At 35.6% G+C, this 20684-nt stretch overlaps 1 protein-coding gene across 1 annotated transcript in view; it reads left to right on the top strand.

Moving 5' to 3' along the window:
* Window positions 1-20684, top strand: part of ADAM23 (ADAM metallopeptidase domain 23) — a 157203-nt gene that overhangs the window by 87768 nt on the left and 48751 nt on the right. The window contains 7 exon segments of the mRNA XM_014557126.2: window positions 3894-3941; window positions 3943-3977; window positions 5001-5064; window positions 8425-8497; window positions 9295-9371; window positions 11078-11143; window positions 18534-18605. Coding sequence (XP_014412612.2) covers window positions 3894-3941; window positions 3943-3977; window positions 5001-5064; window positions 8425-8497; window positions 9295-9371; window positions 11078-11143; window positions 18534-18605 — 435 coding nt within the window.

The following is a 20684-nucleotide window of genomic DNA, read 5'->3' as shown; positions in this document are numbered from 1 at the left end:
CGGCTAATTGAACTTTCCTGAAGCAGATGAGTAAATTAAACAGACACAAATAAAATAAATTATATTGAAACAATACGTTCTGTTTCCAGTAGATTCTATTTGAAGTGAGTAGAATCAAATCATTCCTGTCATTCAGTCAATAATACCAGGGAACCAAGTCTTTTTTTTCCCTCCAAGTTGTTATCACTTAGACTCACAGAGTTGTTGCCCCAGCCACATTTGATTAGGAAGTGTGTTAAAGGATGCACATGGCTTCAGTGTTTCATTACTTGCAGGAGTGGCCTGACGGTTTCCAGCAGGGCTGTTTGAGCGTTTTCTGGCTTGTGGAATTTTGTGTGGAGGTGGTGGGCTGAGAAAGTTGGGGCACATACTTACTAGGATTTTTAAGTTCCCTTGACTAGCCAATAATTGCCGTTTATCAGGTGCTCCATTTTTGTTGAATTTCAGTAGCTGACTGACAGTTTTAAATCTGAAAATGCTGATGCCCATGGGGACACACATAGACTTGTGTCCCGTGCTGAATGAGCCCTTTTTGGTCCTCCTGCCTGCTGTTTGCCTAGTCAGAGACCTGTGACCCACTCACAGGTGGTGATCTCGGAATCTCTGGCCAGTTCTGAAGCCTTCCTGACTGGAGAAAGAAACACTGACTTACGAGCGTGAAGATGTGGGATTCAGTTGGCTTTTTGCTGTCTTCGGCAGAGCCTTTTAGCGCTTTGTGACCGTCTCCTCATTTGGATACAGAGACAGCAGTACTGTGAGATGTGAGTGTGCAGGAGGGTTAGATCCTTGGGTGGAGCCGACTATTCAGTGTTCTCATTAACGAGACCTCTCTGCACTGACCCACTCCTGTCATTCCTGTTACCCACAAGGAACTGCCTCTTCTCAACTGGGATGTATTTAATAGGAAGTGCCTGAAGATGTTACTTCGTAGTGGTAGTAACAAAATGCTGCTTAGATCTGGAGAGTTGCCAAATAGTGTTTTTCTGGTAATGCTCTCTCAAAAACTTGGTATAAATTTATCAAGAAGAAACTCACAAAGTCCTCTAATATTACTAAGTTCGAACCTGCCAAATTGCTTATAGTACTTGATATAACCACACAATTTAGATATTAAAGCTTTCTTATGATGGTAAACATTAGGGATTAGATATTACGGCAAGTCACATTTATTAAGTCCAGAAAATAGGGTGATTCACACCCAGATATACAGGGAACTATAAAACAGTTCCCTTCAGGTAATAGTCTACCTTAATTAAAACGGGTACCAATGACCTTTATGCTGAGAGAGAGCATCAGTCTTCAGTTTTCAGTGCAAGTGAATGAAACTCAAATCTAGGAAAGGATTTGGAAGTATTTTCTAGGGAAAAAAATGTTTGTAGAAAACTCTAAAAAATATAGCTTTCTTAGAAAGGTCAGGTAAATATGACAGTGTTTGCTATGCACTTCTAACAATCACCTGACTTAAGATAGCCTTTTGGTGTGACACAAAGTGCTAAGTAACCGATTTGATGGAATTTACAGTTACCTATGGTTGTTTTTAGAATCATGTTAAGAGTCTGGAATTTAATTGCAGAATATTGACCTGGATTCTCAAATTGCTGAAATGTGTGATACCATTTGTCCTTATAAGTTCCAAAGTTGAAAATGCAAACAGAACTTGACATATTATATAAAAGTCAAGATTTATATACAGAGTTGCTTTTTGAGAACCGAAAAGCAACCCTTCACAAGATACTAACAAGATTATAATTCCAAATTTAGACAACCAACTTTGAAAATTTATACTACAGTTACTAAAAGGAAACAAACTGAGTTGGTTGGAGAGTGGTCTTTTGATGTGTGAGTGACCCCCCCCTTAGGCACTTAAATAACTGTTGTAATACAGTGGAATAAGCAGTGATCAAGAAGACTGCAAAGCAACAGAAAAGAGTTAAAGTCAGGATTCTATTTAAGAAAAGGAATGGGAAGCTTCTGGTTTAGACAGTGTCGACTTGATGCTTATATTTATCTCTATTTCCTCATAGTAACCCACTCAAATAACAGTTAAGGAATTTAAAAAGGATGCAAACCCACAAGAATACAGACAAGAGAAGAGAAGACAGTTGTTAAGACGTGTCCGTAAAATTGTAGGAGCTAGAAAGCAGATGGGTGAGGGGGTGATTGTCTTAGGTTTGAGTTTTTCTTGCTCAGCTGAATTCCACTGGGGCAAAAAGAAGCAGAGCCAAACCAACTGTGTTACTTCACTCAGAAAGACCCAGGAACTGAAGGTGCCAGAAAACAGAAAGATTGGCTGGAAGTCTACACGGAGATGGTATTTAAATCCCTGATCTACTCCCTACGCCGTGTAGCCAGGCAGCCATCCCTTCTCTACTCTGTAGAAGAGCTCAGTTTATGGAGAAGAATGGAAAGGAGGGAATTATTAGAGAAATAGTAAAAGTTTCCCAGAACGGAAGTGCATGCATTGTCTCGGTTTGAAGGTGCCACAGAGAACCCAGTGCGATTAATAAGCAACACCCCCCACTGAGGCACATCATGAGATTTCGTGAAAATGGACATGAATAGAATTTCCTATGGTCTTCTTGAAAAGGGAAAAATAGATTGTACAGACAGTGTCTAACATTAGAATAATTTCCACTTCTTAGCAAGGTGAAGCTTTAAGACTGTGCACCATGCCTTTGAAATGCCGAGAGAAAATCATTTTCAATCTAGAGTTCTCTACCCCCCCAAAATCATCAATCTAGTGTGAAGACAGAAAAAGAAGTTTTCATACGTGAAAGGTCTCACCAAATGTATCTTCCATGGATACTTTCCCAAGAAATTGCAGGAGGATGTGGACCTCCAGTAAAGGGGAGAAAGAGACCATGAATGCAGAAGTCAGGGGGTCTAGGATTCCATACAGAAAGGGGGCAAAGGAGTTTCTGGGATGATGCTACAGACAAGTCCTGGATGGTAGCTGCACAGAGGAATGTCCCCAGGAACAAAATGGGTATGACAAATCACCTGATACGTTTGACCACAGGAGAGGAGTTGTAGATAGTGTTTTAGACAATAAATACATGGAGAAGCAAAAAGTTCTCAAAAAAATTTTAAATGGAGCAAGAACAAAATGTAATCATAGTGACAGGGCTATGAGCAATATTTTCATAGTCATAATACAAACACTAGATATCAATTTAACTCCAAACTTGTGATGTGTCTTGGAATGTATTGGGGCAAAAGGGGTTTTCAAGAGTCTATGTTAGGAAGATAATTTCTAAAGTGAAATAAATTAGGACATAACAGTGTAAATATTCCATTCAGAAATATGTAGGTAAACAACAGAAGAAACAGCTAAAAGTGTTAAAAAAAAAAAAAAAAAGGTTGCCAAAGAGCTGGTGAGAGAAGGGGACAGGAAACTGCTGTGTTTTTTTAAATAGGCCTTGCAGCTGCTGTTTGACTTTGAAAACTAAGTTCATGTATTATTTCTAAAAAAAATTTTGAAACTGATTTTAAAAGGTAGAAAAGCAAATAATAAAGTTTTATGTAGTTTTCCATCAAGAACGATTTTAAACAGCACCTTTAGGGAGGCTCTCCTCAGTTACGTAGAAGACTTTATTCCGTATCTGGTAGGTGTCTACGCCCTTCCATGCTTAAGAAAGGTGTGTCACGTTGGTCCAGTTGCATTGGTGTCTTACTCCTCTGTTAGAGCCTTTTCTCCTTCATTACGTTTACTATACACTTGATCCTTATAGAAAAGTTGAAAAATTGCCTAGTACTCTTTGAGATTTCTTATCAACCAGGAGGAGTTTCTGGGGTCGCCCCTGCCTTTCTTTTTGCTTTATAGAAGCATCCCAAAGGGTGAACCATGATGCAGAGAGCAGAGTTTGTCAATTAAGTCTTCTTCTGCGTTGCAGGGTGGAGAGCACTGTTACTACCACGGAAGCATCAGAGGTATCAGAGAACTCCAGGGTGGCTCTGTCGACCTGCAATGGACTTCAGTACGTGGCACTCTCCATTGGGAGAACCAACTTGCAGTTCATCCACTCACCCTTTCCATCTTTTCTTTCACAGACTCCTCTGTACCAGTCCTGGGTTAGAGACTGGATGTGGAGTGATGAACAAGGAGGGCAAAGTCATTGCTCTCTTAACACTTAAGAGTTTGCAGGAGACTTAGAGATTACACAAGTGATTATGCAGATTACTGTTTAATTGCCATTTTGGTAGGTACTGTGAAGGGGAAGGACAGGGACTTTAGGATGTCTGAATCTTGTCCAGAAGGTTTCAAAGGGGTGTGTCCCAGAGGACCTATCAGCCAGGTTAACCTGAGGATAAGTAGGAGGTAGCCAGGCAAGGGTGAGGTTTGCAAGAGAGGAACTCATGCTTTGGCTTCCAGGCAGGCTCTTAAAAAGCATCTGCAGGTGCCTTCCAGCCTCGAACACAGTAGCACTGCATGTAAAGGTCTAGTGTGGCCATGTGATGAAAAGGACCATGAAAATCTTACCGCCACACTTTGTAAAAAATCCGATGTGCCTCAAAATTAAATGTGATTTGCGACACAGAGTCTTAATGGAAATTCACAGTTTGCAAGCATAAAGATACCTCTGTTTGCTTCTTCAGAATTAGACGGTTTTAGATTACTCTTATATGTGAGAAACCTATTTTCTTACCGATGATATTGGATTTGCATAACAAGTTTGTACTAGTTGTATATAGTTCTGTGATAGTAACTTGAGATACTGGAACGACATCAGTAGTCCTATCCCGGTTTGATCTTATCTGTCCATTTAATTTCAAAAATTAATTATGTCAAGTATGATGAGTATGCTCTTGGTGTACATTTTTTACACCTTCTGTAGCCTATATGCTATCTAGTGCAGTGCTGGGACCACAGCGTGAGTCCATACAGATATGTGAATTCACTTGGGGCACTATAAAAAGGTATTATTCAGATACACTATTTTAAAAGACATACCGTTTGCTATATTTGTTAATTCTCTCCTCTGTGGATCCTTGTGTCTTAGTGGTATGTTTGAAGACGACACCTTTGTGTATATGATAGAACCGTTGGAGCTGATTCATGATGAGGTAAGTCTGACTGTGACATCAGTTTCCTTATGATGTTTTACTTTTCCAGCATTTTTTTTTTGAGCAGTAGAGAGACAATCATGTCGCTTGCAAAGTGCATTTATCTATAGCACCTTATTTCAAACTTAGAATGATACCGTGAGTTTTGAAGCTTAAATTGCACATCCCAGGTCACATACCCGTGAGGGATAGTAACAGATATCACACTTAAGTTTTCTGAAGGTAAGACCAGTTCTTTCCAGTCTACTGAGAGAACAGAGAGGATGTTTCTTTTCCTTTAAACTAGCTTTCCTTCTCTCAGCCTTTAGATAATCCCATGACTGTAAGCAAGTCCATAACTTTTATGAGTCTAAGAATCTTCAGGGGGGAAATTTGTGGGTTGAACTATGATTAAATTATACAATATTTAGTTTTCTTTTGTGATTGGGAAGAAAATAACATTGAGAGTCATGTACAGCTTAGCAGCCTAGATAAGAAATCATGAAGGCATTATGCTAAGTGAAATAAGTCAGCCAGAGAAGAACAAATGCTATATGATCTCGCTTGCATGTGGAACCTAAAAACACTGAACTCTCATAAGCCGAGAACAGATTCGTTGTTACCAGAGGCTGGTGGGAGAAATAGGTGAAAGGTTATCAAAAGGTACACACTTCTAGTTATGAGATAAATAAGTTCCGGGCATGTAATACACAACAGTACCCTTCAGACTTATACAATGCTATGTGTCAGTGATATCTCAAAAAAACTGGAAGAAAAAAGAAATCATGTACTCTAATCATGTGGCTTGCTGAGAGAGTGCAACCAAATTTTTTTCTTATAATGCAACCAAATTTAAAATTTGATGTATATTCGTAAATATTGTAATGAGGGCTTTCTGAATACTGGGTACTGTTTTAGGTGCTGGGGATAAAGTAGACTTGGAGCTTGAGCCTAGTGGAGCTTGTAGTCTATAGGGTCAGAGGCAGGAATAAATAGGTGAGTAAGTGATTACATATGGTATGTTAGATAGGGGATGCTAAGGAGGAAAACTGAATTCAGGAAGGTGGAAAGGAGAGTTAAAATTTACATTAACTATCCAGGGTAGGGCACAATGAGGTGGTGAGTTTTGAATGAAGACCTTCAGGAAATTAGGGAGCTGGAAGAGTGTCGCAGGAGAAGAGCAAAGGCAAAGGCCCTGAGGCAGGAGTGTTCCCAGTATGTTCTAGGAACTGCGAGGAACCCAGCTAGCTCAGAGAAGAGTGGACAAGGGGAGAATGGTAGGAGATGAAGACACTGAGAGGTAACAGTAGGGAAGTCATATTAGTGAAAAGAACTGCTAAAGGGAAAATAATATTTCGAAAGTGGTAGAGTCAGGCTGTTGCAAGCATTTGATGGGGAACAGAACATGTTTTCTATATTTAGAGATTTCAAATGGAGATAAAATAAATTTTGAGACAGGAAATAGTCATTCAGGCTTGATAATAATAGTTGAACAGACAAACCTTTATTTTCTTATGTGGCAATGTATGTGTGAATATGGGGTAATTTCAAATTTGAGGCAGAAAAGTCATTAAATTTTAAATGGTTAATGTTTGAATAAACTAGTATTATTTTTCAACTAGTAATTATAAAAATTACCAGGTTATGATGCCCACCACACCGAGATAAAGACATTTTGATTAAGTAAAATATTTTTTCCTCTCTTACAGTTATAAGTAGATAACTTGTATACAGCAAAATTATTTGACTCATACAGCAAAAAATTGACTTTGATTTCTGGTATTGATTAATGGCCTGGTGACTCTAAGACAAAACCAAAGAACAAAACAAAAAACCTCAAAATAACAACTCCCTAAGCCTTGAGTTTTTAAATAAGTAAAATGCGATAATTTTTAATGCATCCCTAATAGGGCAATTTTACAAGTTTGATGAATTAATAAATATATGTGCCTATGTCTATTCAACCGTTAAAGAGATTTATAAACTGTTATTATCATAATGTTTAAAGCATTGATTTTGTATTATTAAACCCAGAATCATGTTCTTCAGGAGCTGATTGATATATGCTTAATGCCTTTTCTTTTTTGCCTTCCTTCTACTGACTGCCTTTCATTAGTGTAATGATTTATCCTCATCTTCACCATGGGTAGAGGGAAAGGAACAGTGCTTGAAACTTTAGTCAGTTTTTAAAATTGTGTTGCTGATCTAGGTGTGAGTTTCATCACTCCAGCTATGGTTTTTCACCTGCTGCCAGAATTAAGAGTTTACTATCCTTGAATTTAGATTTTTTTGATGCTCAGTTTATTATTATTATTAATTTTCAAAATGCTTTATAATAAGTCAAGTAATATGGATGCAGTATTTCTAGTGAGAATTCATGTTATTTCTCAAATAATAAATGAAAAGCAAAACTCTTAATTATTGTAAGTCTTTTATGTAATCTATTAAGAACGCCTTTTAAAATAACTTTTTTTCTGATTATAAAATGTTGTAGGAAACTTGGAAAAAGAACATAAGAAAATACTGAAATAAATAATAATTATCCATCACCTCATCCTTCTCTTGTAGAGAAGATAACTTTTCTTCACCATTCGGTGTACATTCTTTCAGTTTTTCAATGATCCGTTCCCAAATTTAAAAAACTAAATTGGATCATTATTGTGTAATATAACTGTAACTCAATAATGTATCTCTCTGAGCCTCATTTTTTTTTTTTTTGTAAAATGGGGATAAAATATGCACTGTATGGAGTTCCTGTGAAGATTAAGTTGGCACATGCTATGCACTCAGTAATGGAAGCTAATAATAGTGATGGATATTGCATTTTTTCTAAAAGTATAATATCTAGGGCAAAGGATATGAATATTTTCAAGACTGTTGACAGAATTGCTAAATTTTTTCTCTGAACTACACTATCAGTGTACTCCTACCAGCAATTTGTAAGAGTGTTTTTTGCCTTGCAACCATAATTGACTATGGTTATTGTAATTTTTAAACCTTTGCCAACTTGTTGGCCAAAACTCATATATCTTTCTATTTTCATTTTGAAGGAGTATTAAATTATTCATCTTTTAAAAAATATATTTATTACCCGTTTGTGTTTCTTTCTTGTGAATTTCCTATTCATGCCTTTGAAGAAAGCTCAGGTTTAAGAGTAGCTAATGAAACTATGCTTTTGTCTACACTGGGGCAATTGGATGATGCTCTATTTTATTTAAAATTCAAGTATCAATACGACATACGCTTTTCATTTTTGATAACTAAAGCGTTAGCATATACATGTTCCATTTTAGGAAGGATGTTAGAGAAAACGCTAACACTATTCCTTAGAGGTGTGATCACATCTTCCTTTTTAATTGATTGCAATTTTTGGTGTTTCAGAAAAGCACAGGTCGACCACATATCATCCAGAAGACCTTGGTGGGACAATATTCTAAGCAGTTGAAGAATCTCAGTAAGTTTTAGTTACAGGAGCCACTCTATTTTACGTAATGGGAGCGTTGACTTGGTGGAACTCGGTGGACATGCAGGCTTATTGGGAAGTGGAACTGGTTTGAGATCTGGAGTGTGAGCAGTGTAGATGGGCAGTGGAGTGAACTGTGGCTTTCACATAATGAAGCGTGGAGAGTCATTTCTGATGGAAAGACTGAAATATGAAGCCTAGAAGTAAAGCTGTGTTAAACCGGAGGCTGTGGCCAGGTTTAACAGAGTGATTTACAGGGAGGTTCATCCTTAGGTTTTCCTGGAAGTTTGTTGTTCTTTAACCAACTTGTAGTGTCTCTTACACTCTGGTACTGAGGCACTTAAGCACGCTGATTTGGCAAAAGCTTCTCTTGGACCATGGGGGTATGTGATGTTACTTCTGTATATGAATACCAAAAGTCTTTCATAATTTATGCAAAAGCTTATGCCACATATAATTTTTAATTCTAAAAATAGTAGAATTTTTCTAAATTTTCAGATATCCAAGGTCAGGTGGGTTGTTGCTCAAATACGCATATTCCATGGAGTCTTGAATAGCTTGTTATGTTTTACATAAGGTTTGGAAGAAAATTATACCTTGAATTATATTTGTGACCATGAAAATGTGAAATATTTAATGATTGGCAGGCTTTTTTTCACCTTAGTTTATTTTGATTTTGAGATGATAAAATGCTATCAATGCCGCTATTCCTTGGCGTAACATTTTAAAAACATTCTCCCATTGAAATGCAGTCAAACAAGTTTTGGTATTCTTTTTCTTTTACACAGGTATGGAAAGCAGTGACCAGTTGCCCTTTTTACCTGAATTACGGTGGTTGAAAAGGAGACGGAAGAGAGCAGTGAATGTGAGTGTGGCACTGAGTCACAGACGGGGCTATTTCACTCAGTTAAGTTGTACGCCTGTCATCGCTCAGTGTACACCACTAAGTACACCTAAAGCAGTTTAGAGTTGGACAACTTCCTCTTACAAACAAAACTAAAAACCCCAAACCCCTATGATTTGAGTCTGATGGGCATGTTGCTTTTAATTCAATTTTCCCCTAGAAGTGATATAAACTGATTATGGTGTTCTGTGAATCTTGATGACATCTAAATAAAGAATGTGTTGTTTTAGCTCTGTTTTCAAAGCGTTATTCTTATGAAAATTGCAGCTTGTTTTTTTTTTTCCTATTGAAAGTACAGCAGGCTTTTTCGTTTTTTTTCTATATGACTTACCATAATATAAAATGATGCTACTTTTTAAAAAATCTAAACAGAAAAAGAGATTTTGAAATGTTGGCTAATCATGCTTATTTGTATTTATTTTCAAATTAAAAACAGTTACCCCAAACTTTGAAGCTGGATGTGTTTTTCTGAACAGAATGAATCTATTTGGCCATTAGTATCATGACAGTTACCAAGTAAGAATCATGTAATTATATAATCAACAACTATCTTACAGTTCCCATGTATTGACTAAATGTATAGAAGCTTCATAACTGAAATTATGTTCCTAGCCTATTTTCATAATAGATTAAAAAGCTGTAATGATGGGAACTGTTTAGTAATTACATGGTGAATGCTATGTAACTGAGAATTAATTCCAAAGCATATAGATTACATGGTAATTTACTAGATAACTTAATAAGTAATTATACTGAAAACTGCACATTGTAATGTTTTGCTGAATGTATTTCTTTGTGTGTGAAAAAAATTAGACCACCAACCATCAAAAACTTAGCTATAGGTCAAATCATCTTCTCTTTTATAAGCCTGTGTTTGTATTATGGGGATTTTTGATTCAGTTTTTTTAAAACTCAGAGATCTCTTTTTACTTACTCTTGAAGATGTAGTTGGTAATAAATCTTACAGAGGCTGCTGACATTTCACAGCAGCCTACCCCTATCAAATATAAATTGACCAATGACCATGTACTTTTCCAACTCTGAAAAAGAAATAAAAGTCCAAATGACAGCTAAGATACTTAGCCCTTGTTCTTAAAGGATTATTTAGTAATTATCAAAATTTAGAAGAATTTAGAATGTTGTCATTGTCGACATTTGTTCCTTTGAGAAGTTGTGTGGTTGAGAATTAGTAGATTATTATGAAAATTTCACTTCACTGAATTAAGGTTTCTTTATGAATGTATTGGTACCTGTTCCAGATGTACTATGTTATTCTTATTAAAGTTTTGTGCTGTTTTTCTTGAGGTTTTGCGTAGATATGAGTAGTTTTATCATATCTTAATGCCAAAGAAATTGAGATTTAATTATTTTAACAGAATTATACTGAACATTTTTGTCTAGAATATTTGTACATATAAAAACCAGATAAGAACAACATGTGCTCCTCTCTATCTGGATGAGTACTTTAATCACAAATAAACACAGTTCTTTTCTGAATACTTGTTTTTTTGCCCACACTTTGTAGTCACTTTTTTTCATTTCCCTGGCCAAGTTTCTTTGAGGGAGGAGTTCTTCTGAAATTTAAAGTCAGTCTACAACAAAACAGTCAGCATCAGAGGTATTTCCTATCAAACACCATTCTAACCATACATTTTTATTTTCCACAGCCATCTCGCGGTGTGTTTGAAGAAATGAAATATTTGGAACTTATGATTGTTAATGATCACAAAACGGTAAGAATACAGAATCAATGGGTTTTAGACCTGACAGCTCATTTAAGAATAATAATCTCTTCACTTCTGTCAAAGTAAAATGTGACTCAATGTGTCATTTCAGTAACACTTAAAAGACATATGAAAAATGATTGTCCTCCATTAGCCCCTCTTGAAGATAAAGCAAAAACTTTCTTAACCATACTCTGCCTAACCATTTCCCTTAAAAAATATCTTGGTTGAAGCCTAGAGGATTTGGAAGAGTCTTGGTCAGAAGGCCATTTGTTAGTACAGTTGGTCCCCTGTATCCAGAGATGCAGTTGCCAACTGAACCCATCATTGTAAGGTACTGCACTATTTTACATACAGCTCTTGAGCATCAGTGTATTTGGCATCTTTGGGGGCTCCTGGAATCAACCCCCCTCATATACTGAGGGACACCTGTATGCCCAATACTTGTGTGCCGATAAATGTTTAACACCTGGTTCTTTGGGGAAAAGCCTCGATTTTAAAATGTTTGCTGATACCAGTGGTATAAATACTCCCAGCATGGCCGATTTCAAGCTGATGTCAAGCTACCGAAGTGAGGTCATTAATGAAGACCTGGGAAAAGAAGCATTCAGTTAGCTCTTGTGAACTGGTGGGAGCTGGCTCCAGCAATCCACTGGCCCACTTTCCAAACCATTTTGGCCCATTGTAATTTTTGTTGTAATTATATAATTTTACTTTTAAAATTATATAAACTAAGATTAAGAATAATTTGTTTTACTAAAACTAAGCTACATTTCTGGAGAGACTTTTTAAAGATAAGATGCTTAAGAAATACCTGAAAGTCAAGTATAGGTGAAAAACTTGTGAAAGATTGCGACAGAAATTCAGATTGCTTTGCAAGTATCTTAAGTCTCTGTTTTTTTTTTTTTTAAGGCAATCAAAATTAGATTAGTAGACTATAGGACAAGGTTGTGTTTCATCCAAAAATGATAATGTGGAATTCTAATCAGCAAGGCCTTTCCAGCCTTGAAACTGTACATTTTTAAAATAGTGATTTAATTTATATTTAAACTTTTATTTGGGTCTCTAACTGATGTTTTCCATTAATTACCAAGCACTGGCTCAATTACACTTAATACAAAGTTATTTAATAGCATACCTCTTAATATGGTATGTGGGTTTATTTTCTGTATCAGTAGCTTTTAAATACATTGCTTGACATAAGTTACTAAGAAGCAGAATTATCAGAATTACATACAATTTAGTACAGCTCTTCCCTGATAGGAAGGAAAACCAAATGTGTAGGTAGCTTCTTCTAAAAGTAAGGCTAAAATACGAGTTTCTGAAAGACATTAATTTCCTTGATTTTTTCATCCGAATTATTTTTGTTGTTTGGGACATTGAAATTTTTTTCCAGTTACTTCTCAATCCTTAACCTTGTGGCATGTTGTGAAATTATGACTTTAGAAGCCTAAACTTTTTCCAGCATCCATTATACAAATACTTTTAAAGTAGTGGAAATAATAATTAAGATATATATAATGCCTTTAAATTCACAGAGTGCATTCACATACAGTAGATAATTGATAGACAAGTTTTCCAAGGCTTTTTCCAGTTACAAGTTTTCTAATTTGTAATTCCAAATCTCTTGTTCCATCAAATCTCTAGCAGGAAGATACATGAAGCCATCAATCAGAGAGCAGATTTCAGTAACTCTACAAATGGGAAACTTGATAATTTTTTAAACATTATATATCTTGAATTTATTTTTTAATCCTTTTAAATGGGAAGCATTTAAATAATCTTGTCTTTGTCTTGTGAATAATAAAATAATACCCTCCTTTAAAATATTGTTTTCATAAATATAAAATTTCTAAACATTATACCATATATTCTGTGATGAAAGTACCTTATTTAGGCTACCAGATCTTTTAATGGTAAATCTTGGTAATTTGTTTTATTACTATTATTATTAAAATGAATGAGAATGAGGCATGTGTACATCTAACTTTGAAACCAGAAAAAAGAACTGTAATTTGTACTGATGAGTTTAAAGGGAATAAATGTTAGGAAATGGAAAAAAAAAGAAATCTTTTGCTACTAAGTGCTAATAATGCCTAAAGAAGAAAGAAATTACTTAAGAAGATTTCTACCATTTAAATAAATATTACATTGGGGTAATAGAACTAAATGTATTCCTTTTCCTTTAAGACCAGGTTAAATTCCAGTCTATAATAGTCTCAAATAAGTGTATTATTTTATAAGAATTTTTTTCTTTTGAGTGTTGAGAAAAGTTCCTTTTTAAGGTGTCCTTTATATGAGATGAAGATAGTTTTTTGAATTTGAATGCCACAAAGAAGGGGTAAATCAGAACATGGATCAGAATGTGATCACATGTTGAAAGTAAAAGTGAACTGGAATAACTGTCATCTCTGTTTTAATATCTGGAGATTTGCTATTGGGTTTTAGAATGATCATCCCACTGAGAGTACTCATTTTATAATCTTTGTGCTAGATGAGGCAGCACACAGTTATTTTGATAACTATCACCTCCAGGTTGAAAATCAAGCTCTAATTTTAATTTTTTCCAAAAAGTAAATATCTTAAGGATTGTGTTTGTTCAGGAAGGAGAAGCAAATTTGGCATTTTAAATGTAAATTATTTTCAGTAATGGGAAAATGTGAAAGTAAGTTTTTTCATAAAAGGAGATTGCACATTTTTCTCTGTGTGTAAAATTAGTTCTCATTCATGCAGGAAATAGAAACATTTTGCCTACATTTACATTTAAGCTTACCTCTTTAATTCAGAAGAGTAACCTAATATCAGCTTCCTGAAAAAATGCAGATACCATATTTTGAACAAGCATCCTATATTATCAGTGGCTTTCAATTAGAAAAGAAAAATCCCTCGATTTTGTATAAAGCATCTTAGCAGCTGGCTGGTGGAACCTAATTTGTGAGCCAATTATAGCCTTGATAAGCAACTTCAAACATTTCTTTGAGCTGCTTAAGCTAAATATAAATATTAAAAACCTTATTCTGATAGAAAATTAATTTAAATATTTTAAAGTACATGAAAAACAATTTTTTTACATCGTTGCTGTATCTTTATATATAAGGCAATAAATTCACACATTATGAAAATGCAATTTTTTTTCAATTTATAAACCTCATTTGCTTTTCCAACAGCACTGTATTTTATAGGTACCCCCAAATTATGAATTCTCATTAATAATCATGATTTATTAGAAATAGTCATAAACTATTTTATATGACTTGTTAACTGAACAAGTTTATAAGCTCATGTCAACCCAGATTAAGCATTGAATTCCAGCTGTGTGATCTTGGATAAGTTACTTGCTCTCTCTGAACCTCACTTTCCATATTTATAAAACCTACCTCATTGAGTTGTGAGGAGCAAATATTTTTTGTAGGAGAAATACTTATCATAGATTCTAGTAAATCCTAGGTACTCCATTATATGGAATTTCAAGTGAATAAATCTGGTGGTCACTCTTCATCCTTGTCTTACTTGCTTTCTCAGCAGCATTGGACGCAGTTGATTACTCTCTACTATTTGAAACATTTTCTTCATCTCTCAGTTCTGTGACACAACCCTCTCACCTCTCTGGCTGTTTCTTCATAGCCTTTTACATCTGGCCTCCAGAATTGTGGGAGTGCCCCATAGCTTGGTTTGGGGCTCTCTTTTCTTTCTATAACTCTCCCCCAAAGTGACCACTTCAATCTTCAAATAATATCCTTGACTTAAATTCATCACTCTCAACTTTAGCCTTCTGAGTTCCATAGTATATACTCACCTACGTGCTTAACATCTGTACTTCAGTATTGAACAGGCATCTCACATTTAATTTCTGAGTCAGAACTCTTGGTTCCCTAGTCCTAAACTGCTCTTCCCTTAGTCTCTCGTTATTTTAAATGGTATCACCATCCCTGCCCCCAACCCTGCCAGCTATTCGAGTTCAAAACCTAGGAGGCATCTTTTATTCTCTTCCCTTTCCTTCCACATCCTGTTCAGATGTCCAGCTTTCATTATTTTCTAACCTGGACTATTGCAGTAGTTTCCCGACAGGTCTCTCTGCTCCCACTTTTGACCCTCTCTAATTCACTCCCCTCACAGCAGACAGAGTGGTCTTTCTGAAAAGAAAATCAGAGACTTGGAAATGACAAATAAGAAATAAATGAAAAACTTATCACATTTTGGTAGGTTTTTAAAAGTCGTCATTTTTTAAAACTTGCCTATCTTATTATCCATGACCATTATACTATAAAAAGACATATCCCAAAAGGACAAATCAATGTTCAGAAGCAAAATAACATTTGTTTGAATAGATATGAAGCAGCACTGCATCAGCGTAGGGATCCGTAGTGTTTTCCCTTTCTTTTTTCTTTTTGTGATGTGTGCTTCTTCTTGTCAAGACTTTTTTTTTCAAGTGTACAGTTCAGTGGTATTTAGTACCTTTACTGTGTGGTGTAACCATTACCTCTATTTAGTTTCTTTTTTTTTTTTAACTTTTTTTAATTAAGTAATAATAATTTTACAATATTGTGTCAAATTCCAGTGTAGAGCACAATTTTTCGGTTATACATGAACATACATATATTCATTGTCACTTTTTTTTTTTTTGCTGTGAGCTACCACAAGATCTTGTATATATTTCCCTGTGCTATACAGTATAATCTTGTTTATCTATTCTGCATTTTGAAATCCCAGTCTGTCCCTTCCCACCCCCCACCCCCTTGGCAACCACAAGTTTGTATTCTATGTCTATGAGTCTGTTTCTGTTTTGTATTTATTTATTTATTTATTTTTTTTAGATTCCACATATGAGCGATCTCATACAGTATTTTTCTTTTTCTTTCTGGCTTATTTCACTTAGAATGACATTCTCCAGGAACATCCATGTTGCTGCTAATGGCGTTATGTTGTCAGTTTTTATGGCTGAATAGTATTCCATTGTATAAATATACCACAGCTTCTTTATCCAGTCATCTGTTGATGGACATTTAGGCTGTTTCCACATCTTGGCTATTGTAAATAGTGCTGCTATGAACACTGGGGTGCAGGTGTCATCCTGAAGTAGGGTTCCTTCTGGATATATGCCCAGGAGCAGGATTCCTGGGTCATACAGTAAGTCTATTCCTAGTCTTTTGAGGAATCTCCATGCTGTTTTCCCCACTGGCTGCACCAAACTGCATTCCCACCAGCAGTGTAGGAGGGTTCCCTTTTCTCCACAGCCTCTACCTCTATTTAGTTTCAAAACATTTCATCATGCCAGTGAGACTTAATGTTGAGACTTTTGCTTTTACTTTTACTTTTAAAGATATCTTTTGAAAATCTTCAGCTCATGGAATTTGCTCGGCAACTTGAAATGCTAAGCTATTTACAGCAACTTGTTTATGCCAAGTTTAAAAAAACCTGTTAAAATGTCGTACTGTGCCCTCACATAGTAGGAGGGACTGGGGGTCTCTCTGGAGCCTCTTTTTTAAGGGCACTAATCCTACTGATGAGGGCCCTGCCCTCGTGACCTAAACACCTTCTGAAGGTCCCACTTCCTATTACCCTCATTTTGGGGGTTGAGGTTTCAGCATGAATTTCAGGGGCACACATTCATACCATAGCAAATGTTATAAATATGAATAGTTATATATTAATGAATGCTGCTAATAACAGAGTACTAATTTATTGCACATTTGTCAGGGGTTGTCAGTATGCTCAGTACTATAAAAAAAAGTGTATCATGTATGTAAGCATTAAGACATATTCTTCATTTAAAAAACATAGTAATAGGGTTATATACTCTAGTTTCTCTTCAGATCACATAAATCTTTCACCTTTTACTAAAAAATACAGTAACAGGGTTAGAGAATGAAATGAAGGTGGTCTTGACAAATTTATAGCCTGAAAGTTGGCAAAGGAGAAAAAAAGAATGTCATAATATTCCAATGTACACATATTTATTTCTATTTTTATTTTTGGGGGGGTAGGGGAAATTTCCTTTTTAAAAAAATTTGCATTCTTTTTTATTGAAGTATAGTCAGTTTACAATGTTGTGTCAATTTCTGGTGTGCAGCATAATGTTTCAGTCATACATATGCATGCATATATTTGTTTTCATATTCTTTTTCATTATCAGTTACTACAAGATATTGAATACAGTTCCCTGTGCTATACAGTAGAAACTTGTTGTTTATCTATTTTATATATAGTAGTTAGTATCTGCACATCCTGAACTCCCAATTTACCCCTTCCCACCCCCTTTATCCCCTGGTTACCGTAAGTTTGTTTTCTATGTCTGTGAGTCTGTTTCTGTCCAGTGTAGAAATATTTTTAATCTTTATGAAAGATGCATTATTTCACTTTATTTTATATTTATTTTCTTTGATGGGGGAAGTAATTAGGTTTATTTATTTATTTTTAATGACGATACTGGGAATTGAAGCCAGGACCTCATGCATGCTGAGCACACACCGTACCACTGAGCTATACCCTCCCCCTCACTGAAAGATGCATTATTTTAATAATTATAGTTGAAGTCAAATTTTAAAGATATGGTGCAAATCTGATTCAGTAGTTGGTAGTTTTGAGGATGTTTTTCTTTTTCCTCAGCAGAGGGCATGATCCCTCTTCAGTGCGATCGTTAGTTTTCAGATGTTCTCTCAAAGACAAATTAAGCGAAGTGCTCCTTGCTAAAGCTGTAGCCCTTCAGGTGTTGTGATGTAATTATTCTATTAATTTACTTTATTTTCTTAAATGATCATAAATAACCATAAACTACTGCACACTAGCAGCACACTTCATTTTTATTTTTTGTCTCTTCCTTGTTTTGACTTCTGACTTTGAGCTCTTAAAAGCAAAAGGCTTTGTTTGGAGGAGGCATTCTTCTGAAAAAATATACTAACATATAGGACAGATGCATGCCATATCATGGACTGAATCTAAAGTGCTGCCTCAGAACTTTTCCTGATCTTTGAGTGTGACACAGTGAGGAGGGTGTCCAGTTGGGATCAAATTTCTTGATCTAAGCCCTTTATACACTGGTGAAATTCATTTCTGTGAAATTCATTTCTGTGAAAACAAACAAACAAAAAAAGGATTGCGTTTGTAGACTTTAAGACTGAATTAGCAGCTTATTTCTCAGGTGTAAAGTTGATTGCACAGATTTCACTAGACCTTCTCCGTTACCCGCAACATCATGTGTATTTTAGGCAGCTATAGTTTTGCTGCCTGAAAGAGAAATAAAATATAAGAACACCACCATACCCAACATGGCACAAAGTAAATTCTGTATTTTTAATCCTCGTTGCTACTATTGCCGTGAGGTTTCTGCTCTTACAGAATTTTGAAATTCACCATTGTATTATGGTTTGACAGTGACTGGTCTGTCTTTCCCCCTCCCCAGTTTAAGAAGTGCCGCTCTTCTCATGCACATACGAACAACTTTGCAAAGTCCGTCGTCAACCTTGTGGATTCTGTAAGTATCCTGGTTTTCTTGAACCTATTTCTCCGAGACGGAATGCCATATCTCTGTTTGCTTAACTTGTTGCTTTAGTTCTTTCTGGGGCGAAAGTAACAATGCTGTCCTTAAGCTCATCTGGCTAAGAAACTGTGGAATGGTCTGCTTCACAAAGAGCAGTGTTATCAGAATTTTAGGGGACTGTTGAGTTATTCTTGGAATCCCAAAAATGCATTGACGTTGCTTCTACGCGATGTTTAGGTATTACTGTTGCCAGAGTCGATAGAGGACAAAAACAGTGAAGAAAATTAGCTCCCAAAAAGTGTAAAGTAAACTTGGCAAATGAGACTTTGTTAATAGTAATCAGTTGAGCTTATTTGTCTTAAATATATGACAGAACTAATAGATTGAGGTGGATTATGTTTGGAGAATATGAGCAATACAATTTTTTTTTAAAAGAACCCAAATTTATTTTCCTAGTGTTCCCATAAGAATGCTTTAGACTTTATTTCTAGATGACAGAATTAAGTGCAGTCCCAAAATAAAACTAATTTGAAACAATAAAATATATAACTTCTTACAAAGGCTTCTAATGTATGAATCTTTCTTACTGATATTTTTTTCCCTCTTCTGATTTTGTGAGTTACAGAGAATGATGGTTAAGATTTTCCTCCTTTTTCCTACATTAGACAGGAAATCCATCAATGTGAATATTGTTCATTATGTTCCAATAAATAATTCAATTTGATTAATTATAAATTAAATATAGCCAACTGTTTTGTGTATTCTAATGTAAAGTGCTATTTTGTTCAGCTAAATATGTATTTATCTGATATTTGTTGTACGTTCCCTCCTAACTGGGAAAAAATGTTATAAATTGCTTAATATCTAAATGATACTTATTTTCTCCAAAGGACTGCCTTCTTTTCTGCCTTTCAAATAGTCCAAAACCCTCCAATCATGTAAACATATGACATATAATACCTGGTAGGCAGAGCTGGGCAGCATAATATGGGTAAAGAGGAATGCAGTATCATATAGAATTAAGATAGAAATTCTTAAAGTTAGTTATTATCTGGTTTATTTTTTTCATTTCAGCTCTTGACAGTCTTTTCAAAGGAAAACTATAAGTGAATATGGAAAAGATAATATTAAACACACCTTTCCCCCTGCCCAAGCTGTTTACTTGGTATAATCTCTATATTTGTCATTTCACCATGATTGAACAGAATCACATCTTGCAAAGTGTCATTTCTGTTTTCCGTTACTGTACAAGGTTCTGAAGCTGACCGACTAATTTTTTCAAAAAGACATAACATTGAAGTTACTCCTTGTTGTAAAATCATTGTAGCATCAGCTTGATTTAGGCATGGGGATATTTCCTTTCTGTAGTGTGTTCTAAAATCATCCATTATTTTATTAGCTTGAAAATAGGACAAAATGACAACATTCATTGAAATTGCTTGTGTGTGTGAGTTATTTAGCTACTGGACCAAAAGGAAAGAGAACAGAAAGTTATAATTTAAATATTATGAGTGGTATGGATAATTTAAGTTTGCTCTCTCCTCTTTTGGCATCAGATCCTTGATTCTCTTCCAGTGTTAATTTACTTTTCATATAACAAGGCTTCCAAGGGCAAGTCAGCCACAGTGTTAGTGCTAGTCCAAGGATTTAGTGATCCGTTCCAGTCCTGCGGCAGTCACTGGTCATACCGCACTCACTCAGAGCTGGTGTATCAGGCTCCAACCTGTTATCTCCTGTGAGGTTTGAAAGGGTGATTTTCTGAACCTTGTTTTGAATTTATGTCCAGACTGTAGAATCGTGCTGCCCCTTGCATATGTCCCCTAGTAAGATGCCTGGCCACTACATCCGTGGATTGGGGATTGAAGTAACTTTAGGAGAGGCTGAGCTGTGTGATTATTCTTTCTTTCTTTTTGCTCTTGGAAAAGAGAAAGGAAAAGAAGATTCTCCATGATGAGCTAATTCTGACCTCGTGTTCTCCTCTCACCTCCCCTCCTGTCCTTCCGCTGACTCTGAATCACTGATTGTGCATGTTTGACCCAGTGTTTTCCTCCTGCACCTGTCCTGTTGTATACC

This window comes from Camelus ferus, chromosome 5 (genome assembly GCF_009834535.1).
Source record: "Camelus ferus isolate YT-003-E chromosome 5, BCGSAC_Cfer_1.0, whole genome shotgun sequence".
NCBI lineage: Eukaryota > Metazoa > Chordata > Mammalia > Artiodactyla > Camelidae > Camelus > Camelus ferus.
The sequence above is the reverse complement of the archived record's forward strand: the minus strand, read 5'-3'. Positions and strand labels throughout refer to the sequence as shown.